General features: G+C 39.7%; 4 protein-coding genes across 7 annotated transcripts in view; 1 reads left to right on the forward strand and 3 right to left on the reverse strand.

Moving 5' to 3' along the window:
• Positions 1-11,286, reverse strand: part of LOC138971020 (uncharacterized) — a 34,305-nt gene extending 23,019 nt beyond the window's left edge. The window contains exons 1-4 of the mRNA XM_070343618.1: positions 10,837-11,286; positions 10,468-10,502; positions 9,936-10,043; positions 9,166-9,416 (exon numbers count right to left, since the gene is read on the reverse strand). Of these exons, the coding sequence (XP_070199719.1) occupies positions 9,166-9,416; positions 9,936-10,043; positions 10,468-10,502; positions 10,837-10,919 (477 nt within the window). The 5' untranslated portion in view covers positions 10,920-11,286. The remainder of the gene's footprint in view (positions 1-9,165; positions 9,417-9,935; positions 10,044-10,467; positions 10,503-10,836) is intronic.
• Positions 1-19,038, forward strand: part of LOC138971029 (uncharacterized) — a 417,720-nt gene that overhangs the window by 343,220 nt on the left and 55,462 nt on the right. The window lies entirely within an intron of this gene.
• Positions 952-2,320, reverse strand: LOC138971019 (uncharacterized). Its single transcript, XM_070343617.1, has 3 exons — positions 2,171-2,320; positions 1,839-1,993; positions 952-1,401 (listed from the first exon to the last, which is right to left on the reverse strand). Exons 2-3 carry the CDS (start codon positions 1,894-1,896, stop codon positions 1,067-1,069), a joined length of 393 nt encoding a protein of 130 aa, XP_070199718.1. The 5' UTR covers positions 1,897-1,993; positions 2,171-2,320; the 3' UTR covers positions 952-1,066.
• The window catches only part of LOC138971023 (uncharacterized), a 36,327-nt gene continuing 35,618 nt past the window's right edge, over positions 18,330-19,038 (reverse strand). For all 3 annotated transcript variants that reach the window (XM_070343622.1, XM_070343624.1, XM_070343623.1), the window contains exon 9: positions 18,330-18,779. In XM_070343622.1, the coding sequence (XP_070199723.1) occupies positions 18,445-18,779 (335 nt within the window). In that variant the 3' untranslated portion in view covers positions 18,330-18,444. The remainder of the gene's footprint in view (positions 18,780-19,038) is intronic.

The following is a 19,038-nucleotide window of genomic DNA, read 5'->3' on the forward strand; positions in this document are numbered from 1 at the left end:
AAAAAACGATCATTCACAACATTTACAAAATCAACAAAATTACAGCTCTATATAAATTCACCGTATATAACAAATACAAAAATCACGCTTTCGTTAATAAAGGAACTTCTTGAGCAAAATAAGTAAAAATACGTGGTATCAACATTTATGTAAGTATATAACAGACGGTCGCTGTGGCGGGGTGGTAAGACGTCGGCCTCTTAATCGGAAGGTCGTGAGTTCGAATCCCGGCCGCGGCCGCCTGGTGGGTTAAGTGTGGAGATTTTTCCGATCTCCCAGGTCAACTTATGTGCAGACCTGCTAGTGGCTTATCCCCCTTCGTGGGCACACGCAAGCACAAGACCAAGTGCGCACGGAAAAGATCCTGTAATCCATGTCAGAGTTCTGTGGGTTATAGAAACACGAAAATACCCAGCATGCTTCCTCCGAAAGCGGCGTATGGCTGCCTAAATGGCGGGGTCAAAACGGTCATACACGTAAAAATCCTCTCGTGCAAAAACACGAGTGTATACGTGGGAGTTTCAGCCCACGAACGCAGAAGAAGAAGAAGAAGAAGAAGTATATAACAAATGATATGTTTGGCAAACCAATTTTAGAATTTGCCAGCAATGCTTAACACATATTTTTTCTATATCTCTCAAAGGCAGATTTTAAGAAAAGACCCAGCCTTATATTTTAGGGGCGGATCACATCATTTTTAAGAGGAGGGGGGGGGGGGGGAGGGGGGGTTCCACATTTCTTTTAGGAGCAGATCGAGGATGCGAAGCGTTCAGTTAAGGGCGCGAAGCTCCTGGGGAAACCCCGGAAATCCCCCTCTGGATTCGCCCATATATCTGTATCCTGATTAAATTAAAATCCAATTCAGGTCTATCTTTCTTTCAACACTTTCATTTTTTTCAATGTTTTTTTACACTGAACACAGCTGTGAAAAAAGCGATTGGTGAATAGCAATCAGATCTTTTCTTTGCTGAGTCAACAGACTCGGGTTGCCGATAAATTTCATAAACACATATTAAACAATCGCGTTTAGACCCGGACTCTGACGGTCCTTGACTTTTCCACGTCTCTAAATATTCTGATAATCTGAACCATTTGAAGTAGCAGGAGCTTGCTTTGAAGATGAAGAACCCCACCCTAGCGGACTCACTGTGTTGTAGTATTCGGAACACGCGCTTGCTCCCTGCTCTGTCAGTTCCGCAGTAATTCGGGCAGCTAGCGAATCGTAAGGTCTGTTATCTCCCCTGTCCTGCGACAAGACTTCGTAAGTGTTGTTCTGATTGGTCATACATGTATCAGCATACGCGTGTTCTTCGAGGTTTCGATTGGTCAAACCATCATACACGTTGAGGGGTGTGAGATAGTAGTTGGAAGCGTCTGAAGATCTCGAGGGATCTCTGCGGCCTGCGGATTAATATTAATAATAATCATTACAACAAAACGTACTAGGATTTGCAGAGTCTGTGCAAAGTATTATACTCATTAGCTGTCCTCCCTGAATTACCAAAGCTCCATTGACAAGCATTTGTCGTCATGTACGAATTGCAATGTCTGTTCTAACGGAACCGAACGACCTTTTCACAGACTGTGAGTCCTAAACCAATTCAAATACAGATTCTGATTTCTCTCAGTATAATCCCCCCACCCCCCATCAAGCGGCCCAACCTCACGAGATAAATAAAAATCGGACAAATTAACAACATACATAAAAGCTTCCGTTTTGTACTAAATGTCTTTATCCTGTCATAACAGTTTCAGTAATACAAATCACCAGTCAAATTCAGATCAGTCAGCTGCAATTATAATTTAAAGTGACACAATATGAAATGTATTATACTGACCAGACATCCCCTGCGCATGTGCTGTGGAACTGTTGTCTGTGCGTTGTGTGACCGGCATCACACAGAGTCTGAGAGTCTGAGTCCCAGACTCTGAGTTCAATCCCAGAGTCTGAGTTCTGGCAGGTGGTCGAATTTCACCAGAGCCAGACCCTTCCCTTTTAACACAAGCATTAAAAAATAAATCTTACAACAAAGAAAACAACGAAATACAGTGGAGCTTAGTGTTCAAGGTACAAATTAAACATGTTTGGGTAGCCCAATAGTAATTATTTATAACACAATATCAAATGAATAACTAGTAGAAGTGAGCCTCAGTCGGTTTGATGTCTAACCTTTGCTTGCGTTTTCTCCTGCGGAAAATGACGACGATAATGATGATGATGAAGATGAACACAACGACGACAGCAACAGTAACAACTCCAGCAATGGCAGCAGCGTTGTTATCAATGTCGCCATCAAATGACGTTACTGAAAGGTAACAGGTTAACAATCAGTTGATAATAGTTATCCCTTATGCACAATTTGATCCAATTTTGAAGACCTGGTTGAAGGTAGAAATGGATATAATTTCCCGTTCAAAACACACACACACACACACACACACACACACACACACACACACACATATACACACACACACACAACAACAACCTCATCATCATCATTATCATCGTCAACATCATTATCATCATTATCATTTTGGCAGAACAACATGTATAGAGGTTAGTGATATCAATGCATTCTTGCTTCGGGTGATTAAATAAAACAGAAACAGCTTCAGAATGTAACTGTTCGTGACAACAGATACTTGCGAAGCTGCGATTTGAAGTGTTTAATCGTGCTTGACCCCTTTATCTCACATGGTAGCGAATTCCAAATTGTTGAGCCCGAAAACGCTAAACTGGTTTTATATAAATCAATACGGGGTAGTGGGGAAATTAATTTGTTTGAGCCATATGCTTTCTGAAATAATGATCGCATGTACTGTGGGGTCTCGTTTATTTGTACCTTAAACATAAAAATCGCTTTATTAAATAATAACTGATCTTTAAGTGATAACAAATTAAGGCTGCTAAGCTTTTGATCTGTTGATGTTTGCGGACCCGGCATGATAAGTTTAGCTGCGCGACGGCGAAGAGATTTTATTTTTTTCAAGTGGACGTCGCTACAACCATCTCAAAGTGTAGATCCATAATTCAGATGAGGTAAAATATGACCAAAATAAAACAACTTGAGTGCTGAGGTATCAGCATAATGCTTTAATTTGGAGAGAAGGAACACATTTTTAGATAAGGTTTTGGTAACACGGTTGAGGTGGGACTGCCACTTTAATTCAGCGTCTATTGTGACCCCGAGAACACGATGGCTGGTTACTTGCTCAATGGGTGACTCATTTAAACTGAGATGAAGATTCAGAGGAGCGAGTTGGTGTTTCTGTCGTGTTGTGATCACCATGCATTTAGTTTTGCCTGGGTGTATAATCATTGAGTTTTGTTTACACCAATCAAATATGTTGTTCAAACTCGTTTGAAGAGAGGTTTCAATAGACTGTAAACTTTTACCGGACGTGTAAAGAGACGAGTCGTCTGCAAAAAGGTCATTAATAACCGTCTTGTCTGATATATAGAGTGGTAGATCGTTAATATAAATGCAAAATAAAAGTGGGCCCAAAACTGATCCTTGTGGGACGCCGTACTTTACCCGTACTATCGCAGAACGGTTACCATTAAGGGAGACAAACTGCGTTCTGTTCGCTAAATAAGAACGAAAAAAAGGTAAGTAGGATGCGTTGCCTAAATAACAAGATAATTTCTTAAACAGAATAGTGTGATCAACAATATCAAACGCTTTCTTAAAATCAAGGAAGACGGCGCCGACTGTTTCCGAATGGTTAATGGCAGAGAGCCATGTATCGCATAGTTTAACGAGAGCTGTGTGACACGAATGTTTGGGGCGAAATCCTGATTGGGATGAAGCGAAAAGACCACGGCTTTCCATGTGCAGAAGCAAGCACTTGTGTACATGTTTTTCTAATGGTTTTGACAAAACAGACAATAGCGAAATTGGCCTAAAATTGTTTATGTCGGTTAAGTCTTTTGTTTTGGGGAGTGGAGTTATTTTTGCGGTTTTAAATATTTCTGGAAACACATTTCGGTCAATACATAAGTTATAAGCATACGTAATTGAGTCAACAAGAAAGGGTAACGCTAATTGAGTAAGAAAGCGGGTATGTTATCGGGTCCCATTGACTTTGTATTACTCAAGTCAGTTATTAATCGCCCGACTTCGTGGACTGCAATGAGTGGGATGTTAACAGGTTTAACTTCTTTTAAATTGGCCTGGCAGAATAATTTAAGAAACTGTGGGCATTCATACTCGCTTTTGTCATTTTCCCTATAGGTAGATTCCAACAGCTTACTAGGAAGAGATAAAAAAAAAATAATCATTAAAGGCACTGGGTGAAATACTAACCGAGGTTGAATGTTGTCGGGTTTTTGATTTTGCAGTTACTTCGTTTATTGCTCTCCATAAGGAAGCGGTATCTTTCTTCTCAGAAACAAGTTTATTAATTTAAAATAATGCCTTTTGGCCCCGCGCACGAGGTCTACGTCCTTATTTCTTTGTTTCTTGTAATCAGTTTATAATTTGTTCTCTTTATATAAATCGCGAAGAGCCATAGCGTTTATAATGTCTTCATTTAACCACGGGGGAAGTGTGGGGTGTTTAACCCTCTTTTTGTGTAACGGTGCATGTTTATCAATAATTGGCAGAAATGCCTCATACAAAGCAGAAAAGGCACTATTTGGACAATTATGATTGCAAATAAGATGAAAGGGCACAAACGCAATGTCTCGCAAAAAATCCGTCTCATTGAAATTTTTAAAGGATCTGTACTCAATTGTTGTATGGCCCTTAGGCGGACGTTTTGGTAATTTAAAAGACCAAGTGCAAAAAAATAGGACTATGGTCACTTATACTTTCATAAGATACAAACACTTTAGAAACATAACACACATTGTTTGTTTAAATAATTATGATCAATTAACGTTGCACTAGTACTGGTTACTCTTGTTGGATCTTTTATTAATTGCTGAAGACCAAACAGTGATGTAGTAGAAGACCATGCATGTTGCGGTTTATTTAAATCATAATTAAAATCACCTAAGAGGAGAATGTTAGAATTACAGTTATTAACTTTGTTCATCATGCGCACAAAATCGTCAATCCATGCAAATGAAGAGGCTGGATTTTTATATATATACCCCACAAACACAGAAGGAGATTTAGAGTGTTGTATCTCCGTCCAGATGCACTCCACATTCTCTGACTCTAAATCAGCTAGTTCTCCTTCTTGTGATTTTCACAATACTGTCATGTACGTATAGCACAAGTCCAGTATGACTAGACTGGTTGCTGTCGGGTCTTAAAATTGTATAGTTAGTAATGTCAATAGAGGTGTCGTCGATCCTGGAATCAATGACGTATCTGTTCAATCAGTTACAATCACAGGACCTATGTTGGAAGTGGTGTAAATCCCTGGTTGTAATGATGTGTTTCTTTTAAACTGTAACGCGTCTTTCCGATATGGCTGAAAATAGCGAAATAACATGACGTTTACGTGGGCTAAAGTTTCTCGATTCGCATGAAAATATTTCCTGGAACATCCGATCGATTTTTTTACCAAATATTGACACAATGCCGAGCAGATCGGGTCCCTACTATCACATATAAAAAAGAAAAAGAAAAAAAAAAGTCCAAACTGACCCTGACATGTTTGCACCGTCCTGCAAAACGTATCAGTAGATGATCATCCACATTTTGAAAAAAGGCACAAGAAGAGAGATCGTAATCTGATAAATGTGCATGTTAAGTGATATGAAAGCGTTGTTTTAAAGTGTTCACAATTTGCCATGTCCAAAAATAGATATAAGTATTCCTTCAGAAAGTTAAATAATTATGATATTGTAGTGTAATCAAATTATATTAGGACGTAAACGTGCGTGCGTGTGTATGTGTGTACAAGTGTGGGTGTGCATGTGTGTGTATTCCAAATAAGATCCCTAGACTTTAAAACATTATTTTTTATATATTATTTCTTTGATGATGTCATAGCCGGCTTTTGGTGAAAGTTGAGACGGCACAGTCTTGCCTCCAATTTTTAATGAAATTGGTTTAGATTTAGGCCAAGCAATCTTTGACTAAGTCAGGAATATGGGTTTGCGTTTCAGGTTTGAAACTTAAACACTAATTAGTGCAAGGTTAAAAATGGATTGAAAACAAGCTCAGAAAGTTAAAAAGAATAAAGAAAATCGCGCTTTTCTGTTAAGCACAAGCGATACTACGCTATACCGGCTTGCCACTTCAAGCGATTAGCTGGCCACAGCTCGGAGTTATGTAGCCTATGCTTTGCACGTGAACGCTTTCTCGGCCTCGGGTATCGTCCAAGCTGTTCAGTATTGTCTTTGTGAAAAATGCAGTGCGTTCAGTTTTTTTCTGTGAGCTGGACATATTGACTCAATGTATCAATTTCTGTTTGCGCGAGTTGTTTTATTCCTGGTTTTGGAAGGTACTTGTTTTGGATATTTTAAGAACGACGAGTTACCGAGCAACGTAACTCACTTCAAAACTCACCTCTCATCCCAAAATACAGTGCTGTTTGTCAAGTGAAAATATCTTCATTTCTTTTGATGGTCTATCTATAGCAACACAATTTACTTTGACTGGCTCAAGGGCGGATCTAGGGGGGTCCGGGGGCATGCCCCCCCGGAATTATATTTTTTCAAGGAAGCAAAATGCTGCAATCTAGGGCCACCTGAGCTCAGAAACTGTAATTTAATCATCTCTCTCTCTCTCTCTCTCCCTCTCTTTCTCTCTCTCTCTCTCTTTTCCCCTGAAAGGGGGGGGGGGGGGGCGGGTCCCCTTACCCCCCCCCTAAATCCGTCACTGTGGCTTACGAACAAATCAGTCATTTGTCTCAGTTAATGTGTACATTTTTGACTTTTCGCAAAAATGCAGAAATGTTCTATATTTTAAGTGAAAAACAAGTTTTTCCTAAATTGTGTTGTGATTTGATGGTGTGTTTAAAAGCAACTCGGCAATACGGACACTTTTAAATGTTGTCCTGTGTTTCCTAGCTTTCCGGCTTCTCATGTTTTGTTTTTGAATGTTTGTGTGTGTCTTGCTTTTGCATGACTATATACAGCGATCATGAGATAGTGTTCAACAAACAGCATATTTTAACAACACTACAACTTATCCAGAGAACGACCAATACCTGGAGACGTCGTGTCGCCAACAGTGGACGACGTTGGACTTGTTCTGTCACTGATATTTTGGTATCTTGTCGTAGACGTGGTTGTGGTGACTGATACTTCCGTACCAGGGTCGGACGTGTTTTGAGGTTGTGCAGGAGATGTTGTAGAGTCTCTATCTGAATAAATTCATGTCAGCGTTAAGTTGACCTTTAATGTCCAAGTACATTATATCTGATTGAATCTGCGACAGCATTCTAAGTTCCCGCGTCATGTTGGGTTCGTTTCTCTTGCAACTGAAGACCAGACAGTCTTATTATTATTGCAATAATGTGTATCGGAATTTATAAGTATGGGACTTCTTTGGAGATTAGACATATTTTTCATTATGAATTACGGTTAAGAAAATTAGTATAATGCAACAGATTAGCAAGAGAACGATCATTACCTGGAGATGTTATGTTGCCAACAGTAGCCGTTGGACATGTTGTGCTGCTGGCAGTGGTGTGCCTTGTGCTAGACGAGGTCGCGGAGACTGATGCTTGTCCACACTGGGTGGACATTTGCAGAGGTTTTGCCCAAAAATCTGTAAATTCTCCATCTGAATACATTTGAGACAGCTTTATCTTCACCGAGTCATGCTTTGAACTACGCAGTCCGGATAATGTGGGTCGTGTATGATCCTTTTTAAAGAAGGATTCAAAGTAAAAAGTAACGGTCGTACACGACCCTTGCAATCCGAATACGCATAAAAAGTATGGGTTGTACACGACCCACGTTGTCCCATCAGGGATAAACACTGTAACATTCTTTTTTTGAATCCATATTTCGTCGTGCAAGACCTATATCAGCTGGACTGTGGAGTTCAAATTACGTCATCTTTTATTTGTTTGTTCAGAACAGTATACTTTTAAAAAGTGGTCGATGGGTATATACAGGTCCTATGGCATATTGGGATAACATGAAGTCTTATTAAAAACTCTCAATAGTTTCAGATATACAGCATTTCTGTGAGTCTTACTTAAAAAGGGGTGGTGGTATGTAGATTCAAAATTGTTTCCAGAGTTAGTCCGCGGCTGCCTTGAGTACATTCACTTTTTCTGATAAAACGTTTGCGATTTGATAAGCGGCAGTTTCTTGTACAACTGTATTTGATTTGATCAGCGTTAATTACAGTTTCCGTTCTGTTTTACCTGACTTGGGCCGCTGGTTTTAGTATACGAGCACTTTTAATTAGTTTTCATCAGTGGCGCCATGTGCATTAACATTTGATTTTGGCTATTATAGCCTCATGTACAGCTGCATTCCCAATTATATACAGCTGCACCTTTAATCATAAATATACCCGATCTACTAAGTGTCCAAATGGAGCAAGTAACCGTTGTTTCATTTGGCTTAATCATGTCAGATTGAATCAGTAACAATCTTAAAGTGCAATAAACTCGGTTAGAAAAAACAATGTAATCGTACGACAGCCGAAGCGACAACTGAATTGAAAACAACTCGAAAACTCTACTCTGCCTGTACAACCCGTTCGCCGACCGCATTATCACACAATCCCAATGTTAACTTGAAAGGCAAAACAACTGTGACTGCGGGCCTTTTCCTCTGCAAAACAGAATGTATAACGTAGGACCACAACTATGAGTGTCACTTTACCCTTTTGTGAACAGCCGCCTTCAAGAACTTTGATGGGGTAAAGTTTGGGAGGTGACACTTTTGGTTCAGCACCTCCACCCTGTACTCGGAACTGAATCTGCAATTCAGTCGATCATTGTAAATGGCGGGTTATGCCGGACAGGTAAACAGAATTGAGCAAGAATTGCTTGTCAGCATGTTATTCTAACAGTTATAGTCGTACACACGCACACACACACACACACACACACACACACACACACACACACGCACATACACACACACACACACACACCCACACACACTCACACACACACACATACACACATACACACACACACACACACACACTCACACACAAACCAACTAGGAACGCAAACGAATAATTATTCCTAATACAATATTTCTTAACCATACCTGAATGTTTTGTATCATACCTTTACTGTCATGGGATCGATGCGAAATCGTGCAGTACGATTCTGATTGTTAGTGACGCCTTGAGAGTCTTCCATCAAGCACGGCTGTTCAATGTTGTTGAATACAAGGAACACCTGGAGCTGATACGGCGTGCCTCTGGAGTATGTAAACTCTACACAGGTTGGCTTAGACAATTTGACCCATGGAGACTCCAGAACGGAATATACGCTGGCTCCCTTACCTAAAATGCTCTGACTGACACTGGCATAGCCTTCGATGTGAACAAAAAAAAAGAAATTGTCATTGAAACCTGTTGCCTTAGAATTAGCCACAAATAAGTATCAATTAAATAACACTGCAACATTTTAGTAACAATCTTTAAAATAAATGCAGGCCCAAACCAAACCTAAACGCTGGTGACTGTTCAGGAGAAGACAGCATGCAAGTTCCATAGGTATTAATCGAGCGCATTAACGCATACGAAAATACATTGTTTATGTTTACTTCGATTGTGACTGAAATAAAGAAGGACGCTGGGCACAAAAAAGAGATGGAAAGAGAGAAGAGAGAGAGAGAGAGAGAGAGAGAGAGAGAGAGAGAGAAGAGAGAGAGAAGAGAGAGAGAGAAGAGAGAGAGAGAGAGAGAGAGAGAGAGAGAGAGAGAGCACAGAAGGCAAACAAAGAGAGAGAGAGAGGAAGGTAAACAAAAGACACAGACAGACAGACAGACGGATGATTAAATAACACAACCCAGTCCACCAAAGACAGGAAAACTGAACACGAAAACCTGCCATTGTTTGTGCTCCAGTTCCTCATACCGCTGTCAACGCAACCTTGACTGTAGTGGCAAAGGTCTCCTTCGAAGCAGCAGCTTACATCGGTTGGGGATTCAAATGAGACTGCACACAGTAAAGGACACACGTTGACAAATTTTGCCCTGTAACACTAAAATAGGTTCAAACATTTTAAAGTTCAGCCATTAAGCAATAATACTTTAGAAACGACAGTTTTTTCTTGGTTAAACCTCATACAAACGCATCGAGAATGTAAGAGTAAAGGTGCAACTGTACCTGAGCAGAGATCATCGGCACCCAGGAACAGACAGAGAAATACAGACACAGACACCCGCACCCCCCCTCCACATACAAAACCAGATAATTTTGTGGAAACACAAACGCACGCAAACACACACATACACAAACACACACGTACACAAACACACACACGTACGCACGCACAAACGCACGCACGTACGCACGCACGCCCACACACACATGCACACACACAGACATACACACACACACACACGTATGAACTTCTCACCAAGAGAGTCTGCTTGATAAGATGCATTTGCCGGCCTAAACGAGAAAAACAAATAAATTCAACAAAAGGGTAAAACAAAACAAAAAGCAGCAAATTATACCGATTGTTTCTTTTAGTATTAAATGCTTGAGAAAAGGATTTGGCTCCATTTGGCTTCACATGCTTTTGGTGGAGAGCGACATTTCAAAATGACACTTTTTGTCGTTTCTCTCTATCTCTCTCTCTCTCTCTCTCTCTCTCTCTCTCTCTCTCTCTCTCTCTCTCTCTCTTTCTTTCTCTCTCTCTCTCTTTTACCCCTGCTATCTCTCTCTCTCTATATATAATTCAGTAGATTCGATAGGTCCAATACACTGGTACATAATAGCTTACCGTGGGTTGAAACAAGTCTCGGTCGCTATGCTAAGAATAAACAGGAACAGCACTGGACAGAACAAGCTTAACCGGTACCTCATTGTGGAAGCAAAACACAGGGGAATTGACAGCTGAAAAATAGAATTAAAATAAAGTTATAATCATATATCAGGCAACAAAATAATAGGTAATAAGTGCAGACAAAATTCGCGATGCTCACCGGACATAATACTCATTGAACTCATGCAAATATTTATAACAGAGCAAAACATCGAGACGATTGTTTCATGCAAATAGATAACGGTGATGGCATGACTGACGTAATGTGATGTAGGAATTCTTCAGGGCTATGTCTGTCAATTAGAAACACCGCTTTTTGTTGTTGGCTGTCTATGCATCAAGCAAAAATTCAACAACAAACAAACAAAAACCTCCAACATAACAAAACAAAACAAACACACACAACATGCATGTGAAAGGATAAAACTGGAGCATAGTAATAGAATAGCAATATGGGAACACATTTCTTGGGACTTCACCCTTGCAGGTAAGTGGACTGAAAGTAGCAAGTGAACAGAAGTGAACCATTTCGGTTTTTTTGCAATCGTATGAAAGCAGCAAGGAGATTGTCGACAGACCGAATACCAAACAACATTGACTTCCGCCACAGGGGGGTATTTAGAGTGTATGTCTTAAAGAAGACATTTTCATGTCTTCAATGTTCTAGAAACTAGAGCAGCACATGATTTACTCTGACATATGTAACTTATTTCGAATTAAGTCATATGAGCATTTTGCTTTTCTAGCCAATATATTTTTACGTAGACATCAGATCATTAAATTAAATCCCTTCACTGCGCAGGAAGCAGTCATACTGTTGATTTTTGAAATAATGTCCTTACTCAAAACAATGAATTTACTTGCACGAACAGGGCTATGCCTTTTACTGTGTGATCTGTGAAATAGAAAAAGGAAATTATTTGTGCAATCTCGTTAATGTAACGGTATACTTTGCTTCCCTTGTAAGCAATATTTTGCACCACTACAGATCTGCCTGGGCTTTTACATTAAATGAGCGTTTCTTGCTACTATGACACATGTCAGGCATCTACACCCTGCCTACTTCATGTGCAGAGTGGGAACCTTTTTGTGAACAGGTTAAAAATAAGATCCGCAAGCAAAAAGGAGAATAGAATGTAACAGAAGCTCTTTGTTGTTTTTCGTAAAGCTTCTGCGCGTATCTGAAACTCTGCCAAATGCACTACACTAGGTCTCGCATTCTCAGGTAACGAAGTTCCGGGTTGCACAAATAAGAACACACCAACAGCCACGTTTCATTTCAAAGCGCTTTTGGAAAGCATATCATATGCAAAATGTATTGTGCAATAACTGAGTACTTGACACTGCCATCGTAAACACGCTATCGCCTGTCGTCACCTTAAGTCACACAAACTGCAAAATGCATAAGAGGTTGAAATCTGACGGAGAAAGTTATTAACAGGTCGGATAATTTTCATATTGGCATTTGGTTCACTGACTCCTTGTTTACGACACTTCAACTGCTCAAATAAGACATTTCTAAAACAAAATGCGTCAAATAAAGAAATATAGAGTGAAGAATTATTTTCGTATAGGCCCTACAACACTATGATATTGTTTGGTGCAAATTTCAATGATGTTAAGTCAGGCGTCAGTTATAAGATATTTCGATTCTCGTCAACACAGTTTGTTCGTTCATAATTATGTAGAATGAAGGTGGGCAGTAATTGGCCAAAATTAAACTTTAAACAAATAATGAGATTTGCTATGATCTGGCTGAGGGGCCAGTCGTGGGAGCTTAAACAAAATTATCTAATATAATTCAAAGCAACTTTTATATAGTGCTGGAGAAGAAAAGTTGTTTTGGACGATTAGCACTATCTTCTGTTAAAATTTCCTGTTTCTAGACTTTGTGGTTTTACTGTACACGTAATTCTTCACAAAACAATAGAAAAACAGTCACACTTATACCCGAAAAGAGCCCGACGCTTAACGTCACATATTAATACATATTCGTGTGAACTCTAGTGCTTCTTAAAACTGTCACGCTCATTGGACAGAACCTGACCGAGGAAAGCAGTGAATCAAACCTTGACAGATGTGAGAAGTGTGCATTCACGTGCTGACAATAGAGGTCAGTAAGAGGTGTCACTGAAGCTTCTCTAAGGTTTGTAATTAACCTTGGTTTGGTCATAATACTCAAAATTTACCAGGATTGAACGACAATGACTAAAAATAACACTCAACCCTTTTAACAAAATAATACTAATCATCCTGAACAATGTTCTTCGTACACGCGCTATGTAAGTTGCTATGTAAACTTGGCCAAAATATTATTGCAACAATTTTCGCACGCTATGAAAAGCATTAAAACGCAATTCATTTTAGTTAAACTTTATATGCTCGAAAAGGTAATTATGTCAGCTGTACATATCATTTGTCCGATTGATGGTACTTTGTATAGGCATCCCGTGACAGCCTGTCAAACAAGGTCACCCCTAAAATCGACCTGACAAAAACCATAGCCCCGTATTTTAAAATCTGCAAAAAATCAGAATATGCACAAACCAAACACTTGTGACAACCATTGGAAAGGTCATTCAATTTCCTGTTCAGAACATTTTGTTTTATGCACCTGACTTCTCTAGTCTTTATGTAGCCTTTTGTCAAAGGCGGTAGGTGTCAACCGTTTCCGAGGCCCAAAAAGGCACGTTTTGCGGCCATTTTTGAGGGGGTCTTCCACCCAAAGACCCATATGTGCTCAAGTTCTCAATGATTTGCTTTGGAAATTTCAGAAGTGATGATCAAGAGGCTGACCTAAATCGGTGTTTACTTTTGCGAATGTGTATAATAAGCGTGTTGTATTACGTAACTTTTCCGAAAGAACTAAACAAATATTCATATTAATTCAGGGTTTCAGGTTAAAAAATCGGGACTTTGCATGCTAAGCAAAAAATGAATGCGGCAATAGGTGCCAAAGTTTGAGGCAGATCCCAGTGCTGGTTTACAATTTATTTTGTTTCAAAGAATTTCTTTTCCTAAAGTCAACCAATGGCCCTCCAGCAGGAATATACCTAGCTACCTCGTTTTTCAAGCAATGTTTATTTATTAGTATTTGTTTTTCTTGTACCATGAGCAGCATATCATACCTTAATCACATACTTATTTTAAACTTAAAAAGATCTTAAACAGGACAGTTCATTATCTAAATCTTTGGTGGTGGGAGGGGGGGGGGGGGGGGGGCGAATAAATAGCTGTACAACATTCCTATACGTATCATTCAACAACTTATTTAAAACTGTATGAACGTGTTCCTACCTCAAAGCGAGAAGAAGTTCGCCAGCATAACCACCTAGCTGTATCGTGCCAAGGCCAGAGACTCAACTGACTTAGCATGCACACGTACCTACCTGCATGTGTGCATCTAACTTCCTCAATCGTTCGTATTGTTTGCACGTCTATTGTAGCGACATCACGATATTGCAAGGCGCGCGCAGGTCTTTTTACAAAGTATCGGAAAACAAGTGTGTTCTCAAAATGCAAACCGGACGAGTTAGTGTTATGTGTTTTGCACATTCTTTTGCTTCTGTCTTTTTATGAGGTACTTGAATGTGAGTGTTTGTGATGTCTGGAGTATTGTGTATGTGTGTGTGCGTGCATGTGTGTGTGTGTGTGTGTGTGTGTGTGTGTGTGTCAATGTATGTGTGTGTGTGTGTGTGTGTGTGTGTGTTCGTGTGTGTGTGTGTGCGTGCATGCGTGCATTCGTGCGTTCGTGCGTGTGTGTGTGTGTGTGTGCGTATTTGTGTGTGGTGGGGGTTGGTGTTTGTGAAGCACACGACCTGATCAAAATAAACTTTGTAAAACCTTGCAAAGGAAACATCTTACTGCCTTTCACGCCTGGTGGCGTGTAGGGCAGCGACTTGCAAAGGAAAGCACGCCTTTTTTTCGTAACTGAATACAGAATACAGGACATGAAATTCAAGACGAAACAGCGAGGAAAATTGTTGTTTAAAAACGACGCTCACAGAAGCCAAAATCTGTGAATAGAAACGTCTCACAAGTTATCCTGCTCTTCCTATTTCGTACAAGCAAATTACACTTCGTTGCCTCTTTTGAAAACGATGTTTTGTGTCAAGAAAACCATTCACATTTTAGAGAGTAGGAGCTCACTATTTTATTACTAAAACTCTGTATTGGCTGTAAATGAATGTTTTCCCTGGAGGTGAATCGTAAAATCTTGAACAAAAGGATTATTTAAAGTTAGAATATAGCACTTGAATAGTACTTTAATGATAATTGTTTGTGATGATGGACATGTCCACATTTCTCGTTGTACAAACACTTGATGACGATAGTCACTGTCCTCGAATGCTTCGTGTGTGTCATGCTCCGGTCATTTTCTTGTTCTTTGTTGTTGTTGCTGTTGTTGTTGTTGTTGTTGTTCGTGGTGGTGGTGGTGGTTGAGATTGTGCCTTCGTGTTTGCAAAAAGATGTAGCTGTTTTTCGAAATAATACTCCTGTTTAATTAATTAGTTTTGACAAGACCGGTACAACATACCACCGGGGTTGATGTTTTTACAACTCAGTTGGTGTGCTCATGTGACGTTCTACGTAGGCAAGAATGTTTAAATCTAGCTTCTTTTTAGTAGATATGAACAAATAGTAATAATTTCCAAACCATCTGCATCCTTGTGTGAATATTCAAACCAAACATACTCAAGCAGGTGTTTAAGCTCGTAAAAGAAATCTACTCTGCTGTCAGTTTCCAGTTGGACCTTTTTTCTTTGCCAAGACGGCAGGTCTTCTCTTCCAGTTGAACGGATATTCTGTAGTAGCCAAGTTCCCTATCGTTTGGGGAAACTCACAACCGACGGTACGTTTTAAGTACAACAAATATCTTGTGTTGGCCAAGTTCACTATCGTTTGGGGAAAATCACTACAGATGGTTTGGTTACTATTGGTCTCCTAAAGGAGTTTTGCAACGGGAATAGACGTCTAGGGTCTGGACTCGTTTGTTAGACTCGTTTGTCAGAGAAAAAGTCTAACATTAAGGCATTCCTCAAAGTCAGACAAGCGATTTAAAGGGATACGCGGCATTTGACCAAAAATATGACAGTGCTCTAACATTTTCTGGGCAAGATATAGACACCATCCACATTAATTTAATGTAAAAAAAAGTAGGGACAACGTTTTAGTTTTTTTGCTATGAGGCCCTCTTTTCGGCAGTTTCTGAACATTTTGACCAAAACAGTGGTTATATGATATGCATGGTGTTCAGCAGTCATTAGTGAATGGGTACTTTTTTGTATTGTGGTAGGTAGAATATGCTTTTTAGTAACAAAATATGTCAATTGACACAAAAAATTAAAGTAAACTCAAACCGATAACGACATCCTGTGTTGAAATAATTACAAAAATCAGCGAATCTTGTTGTTCAAACAACCATAATGACAAAAGAAAATATGACAGCACTCTGATTTTCTTGCAGCAGGATATTTGATATCTTACCTTCAAAATAAACACAAGAAAACTGTAGGTCAACGTGCTTTTTTTCGAGTGGCAGCATCTTTTATACCCCTACCCCCTACTTTTTGGAATAAAAATCATAGGTATTATAAGGAATATGCGAGTGCTCTAATATTTTCTGGGCAAGATATAGACACTATTCACATTCATTTAATGTAAAAAAAAGAATAGGGTTACCATTTTAGTTTGTTTTTTTTGTTGCTTTCAGGCCCTTATTTTAGCAATTTTGTGCGAATTTTGGGCAAAACGGTGGTTACATGAAAAATGCATGGTGTTCAGCAGTCTTTAGGGAATGAGTATTTCTTTTTTGATTGTGGTACAGAGAATGCTTTTACTACTGTAAAACTTTTAGTAATCAGATGTGTCAATAAAAATAAAAATCAAAGGTAGACTCAGATGCCGCGTAATTAACCCTTTAAAATAGGCGGATTTTTGCTTAATGCCTCTTGCAACGTGCAAAGTTTACTCTGTGACTGTGAAAATGTCTTGTTTTGCTCGTGTTTGTCTCTATCCAAATTGTGTTACATGTCGTGTGATATGTTTTCTTACATAGACAGTCCCCAATAGGCAGTTAACCTCCTCACAGGTAGGTAACTTTCTCCGTATTAGAATCTAGAACACACACACACACACACACACACACACACACACACACACACACACACACACACACACACACACACACACACACACACGCACACACACGCACACACACGCACGCACACACACGCGCGCACACAGAGTTGTAAACGAATGAACTATTACTAGCTGTGATTATTTCTTGTCAAGTCCTCCATAATATACACTTATTGGCTCATTCGTTTTGTTCTTACAAATAATTCTACAAGAATTCGAATAAGTCGCAATATATATTTATATAATAAAGAATGTTTGTGTGCAAAACATAAATAATATTATTTTCAAAACAATTCTGTGAACATTTACAATGCTTACAATGTTTATAAAATAGTTTTACGAAAATTCACAATATTTACATGTTAAAAAAACGATCATTCACAACATTTACAAAATCAACAAAATTACAGCTCTATATAAATTCACCGTATATAACAAATACAAAAATCACGCTTTCGTTAATAAAGGAACTTCTTGAGCAAAATAAGTAAAAATACGTGGTATCAACATTTATGTAAGTATATAACAGACGGTCGCTGTGGCGGGGTGGTAAGACGTCGGCCTCTTAATCGGAAGGTCGTGAGTTCGAATCCCGGCCGCGGCCGCCTGGTGGGTTAAGTGTGGAGATTTTTCCGATCTCCCAGGTCAACTTATGTGCAGACCTGCTAGTGGCTTATCCCCCTTCGTGGGCACACGCAAGCACAAGACCAAGTGCGCACGGAAAAGATCCTGTAATCCATGTCAGAGTTCTGTGGGTTATAGAAACACGAAAATACCCAGCATGCTTCCTCCGAAAGCGGCGTATGGCTGCCTAAATGGCGGGGTCAAAACGGTCATACACGTAAAAATCCTCTCGTGCAAAAACACGAGTGTATACGTGGGAGTTTCAGCCCACGAACGCAGAAGAAGAAGAAGAAGTATATAACAAATGATATGTTTGGCAAACCAATTTTAGAATTTGCCAGCAATGCTTAACACATATTTTTTCTATATCTCTCAAAGGCAGATTTTAAGAAAAGACCCAGCCTTATATTTTAGGGGCGGATCACATCATTTTTAAGAGGAGGGGGGGGGGGGGGAGGGGGGGTTCCACATTTCTTTTAGGAGCAGATCGAGGATGCGAAGCGTTCAGTTAAGGGCGCGAAGCTCCTGGGGAAACCCCGGAAATCCCCCTCTGGATTCGCCCATATATCTGTATCCTGATTAAATTAAAATCCAATTCAGGTCTATCTTTCTTTCAACACTTTCATTTTTTTCAATGTTTTTTTACACTGAACACAGCTGTGAAAAAAGCGATTGGTGAATAGCAATCAGATCTTTTCTTTGCTGAGTCAACAGACTCGGGTTGCCGATAAATTTCATAAACACATATTAAACAATCGCGTTTAGACCCGGACTCTGACGGTCCTTGACTTTTCCACGTCTCTAAATATTCTGATAATCTGAACCATTTGAAGTAGCAGGAGCTTGCTTTGAAGATGAAGAACCCCACCCTAGCGGACTCACTGTGTTGTAGTATTCGGAACACGCGCTTGCTCCCTGCTCTGTCAGTTCCGCAGTAATTCGGGCAGCTAGCGAATCGTAAGGTCTGTTATCTCCCCTGTCCTGCGACAAGACTTCGTAAGTGTTGTTCTGATTGGTCATACATGTATCAGCATACGCGTGTTCTTCGAGGTTTCGATTGGTCAAACCATCATACACGTTGAGGGGTGTGAGATAGTAGTTGGAAGCGTCTGAAGATCTCGAGGGATCTCTGCGGCCTGCGGATTAATATTAATAATAATAATTACAACAAAACGTACTAGGATTTGCAGAGTCTGTGCAAAGTATTATACTCATTAGCTGTCCTCCCTGAATTACCAAAGCTCCATTGACAAGCATTTGTCGTCATGTACGAATTGCAATGTCTGTTCTAACGGAACCGAACGACCTTTTCACAGACTGTGAGTCCTAAACCAATTCAAATACAGATTCTGATTTCTCTCAGTATAATCCCCCCACCCCCCATCAAGCGGCCCA

Source organism: Littorina saxatilis, linkage group LG7 (genome assembly GCF_037325665.1).
Source record: "Littorina saxatilis isolate snail1 linkage group LG7, US_GU_Lsax_2.0, whole genome shotgun sequence".
NCBI classification, from domain to species: domain Eukaryota; kingdom Metazoa; phylum Mollusca; class Gastropoda; order Littorinimorpha; family Littorinidae; genus Littorina; species Littorina saxatilis.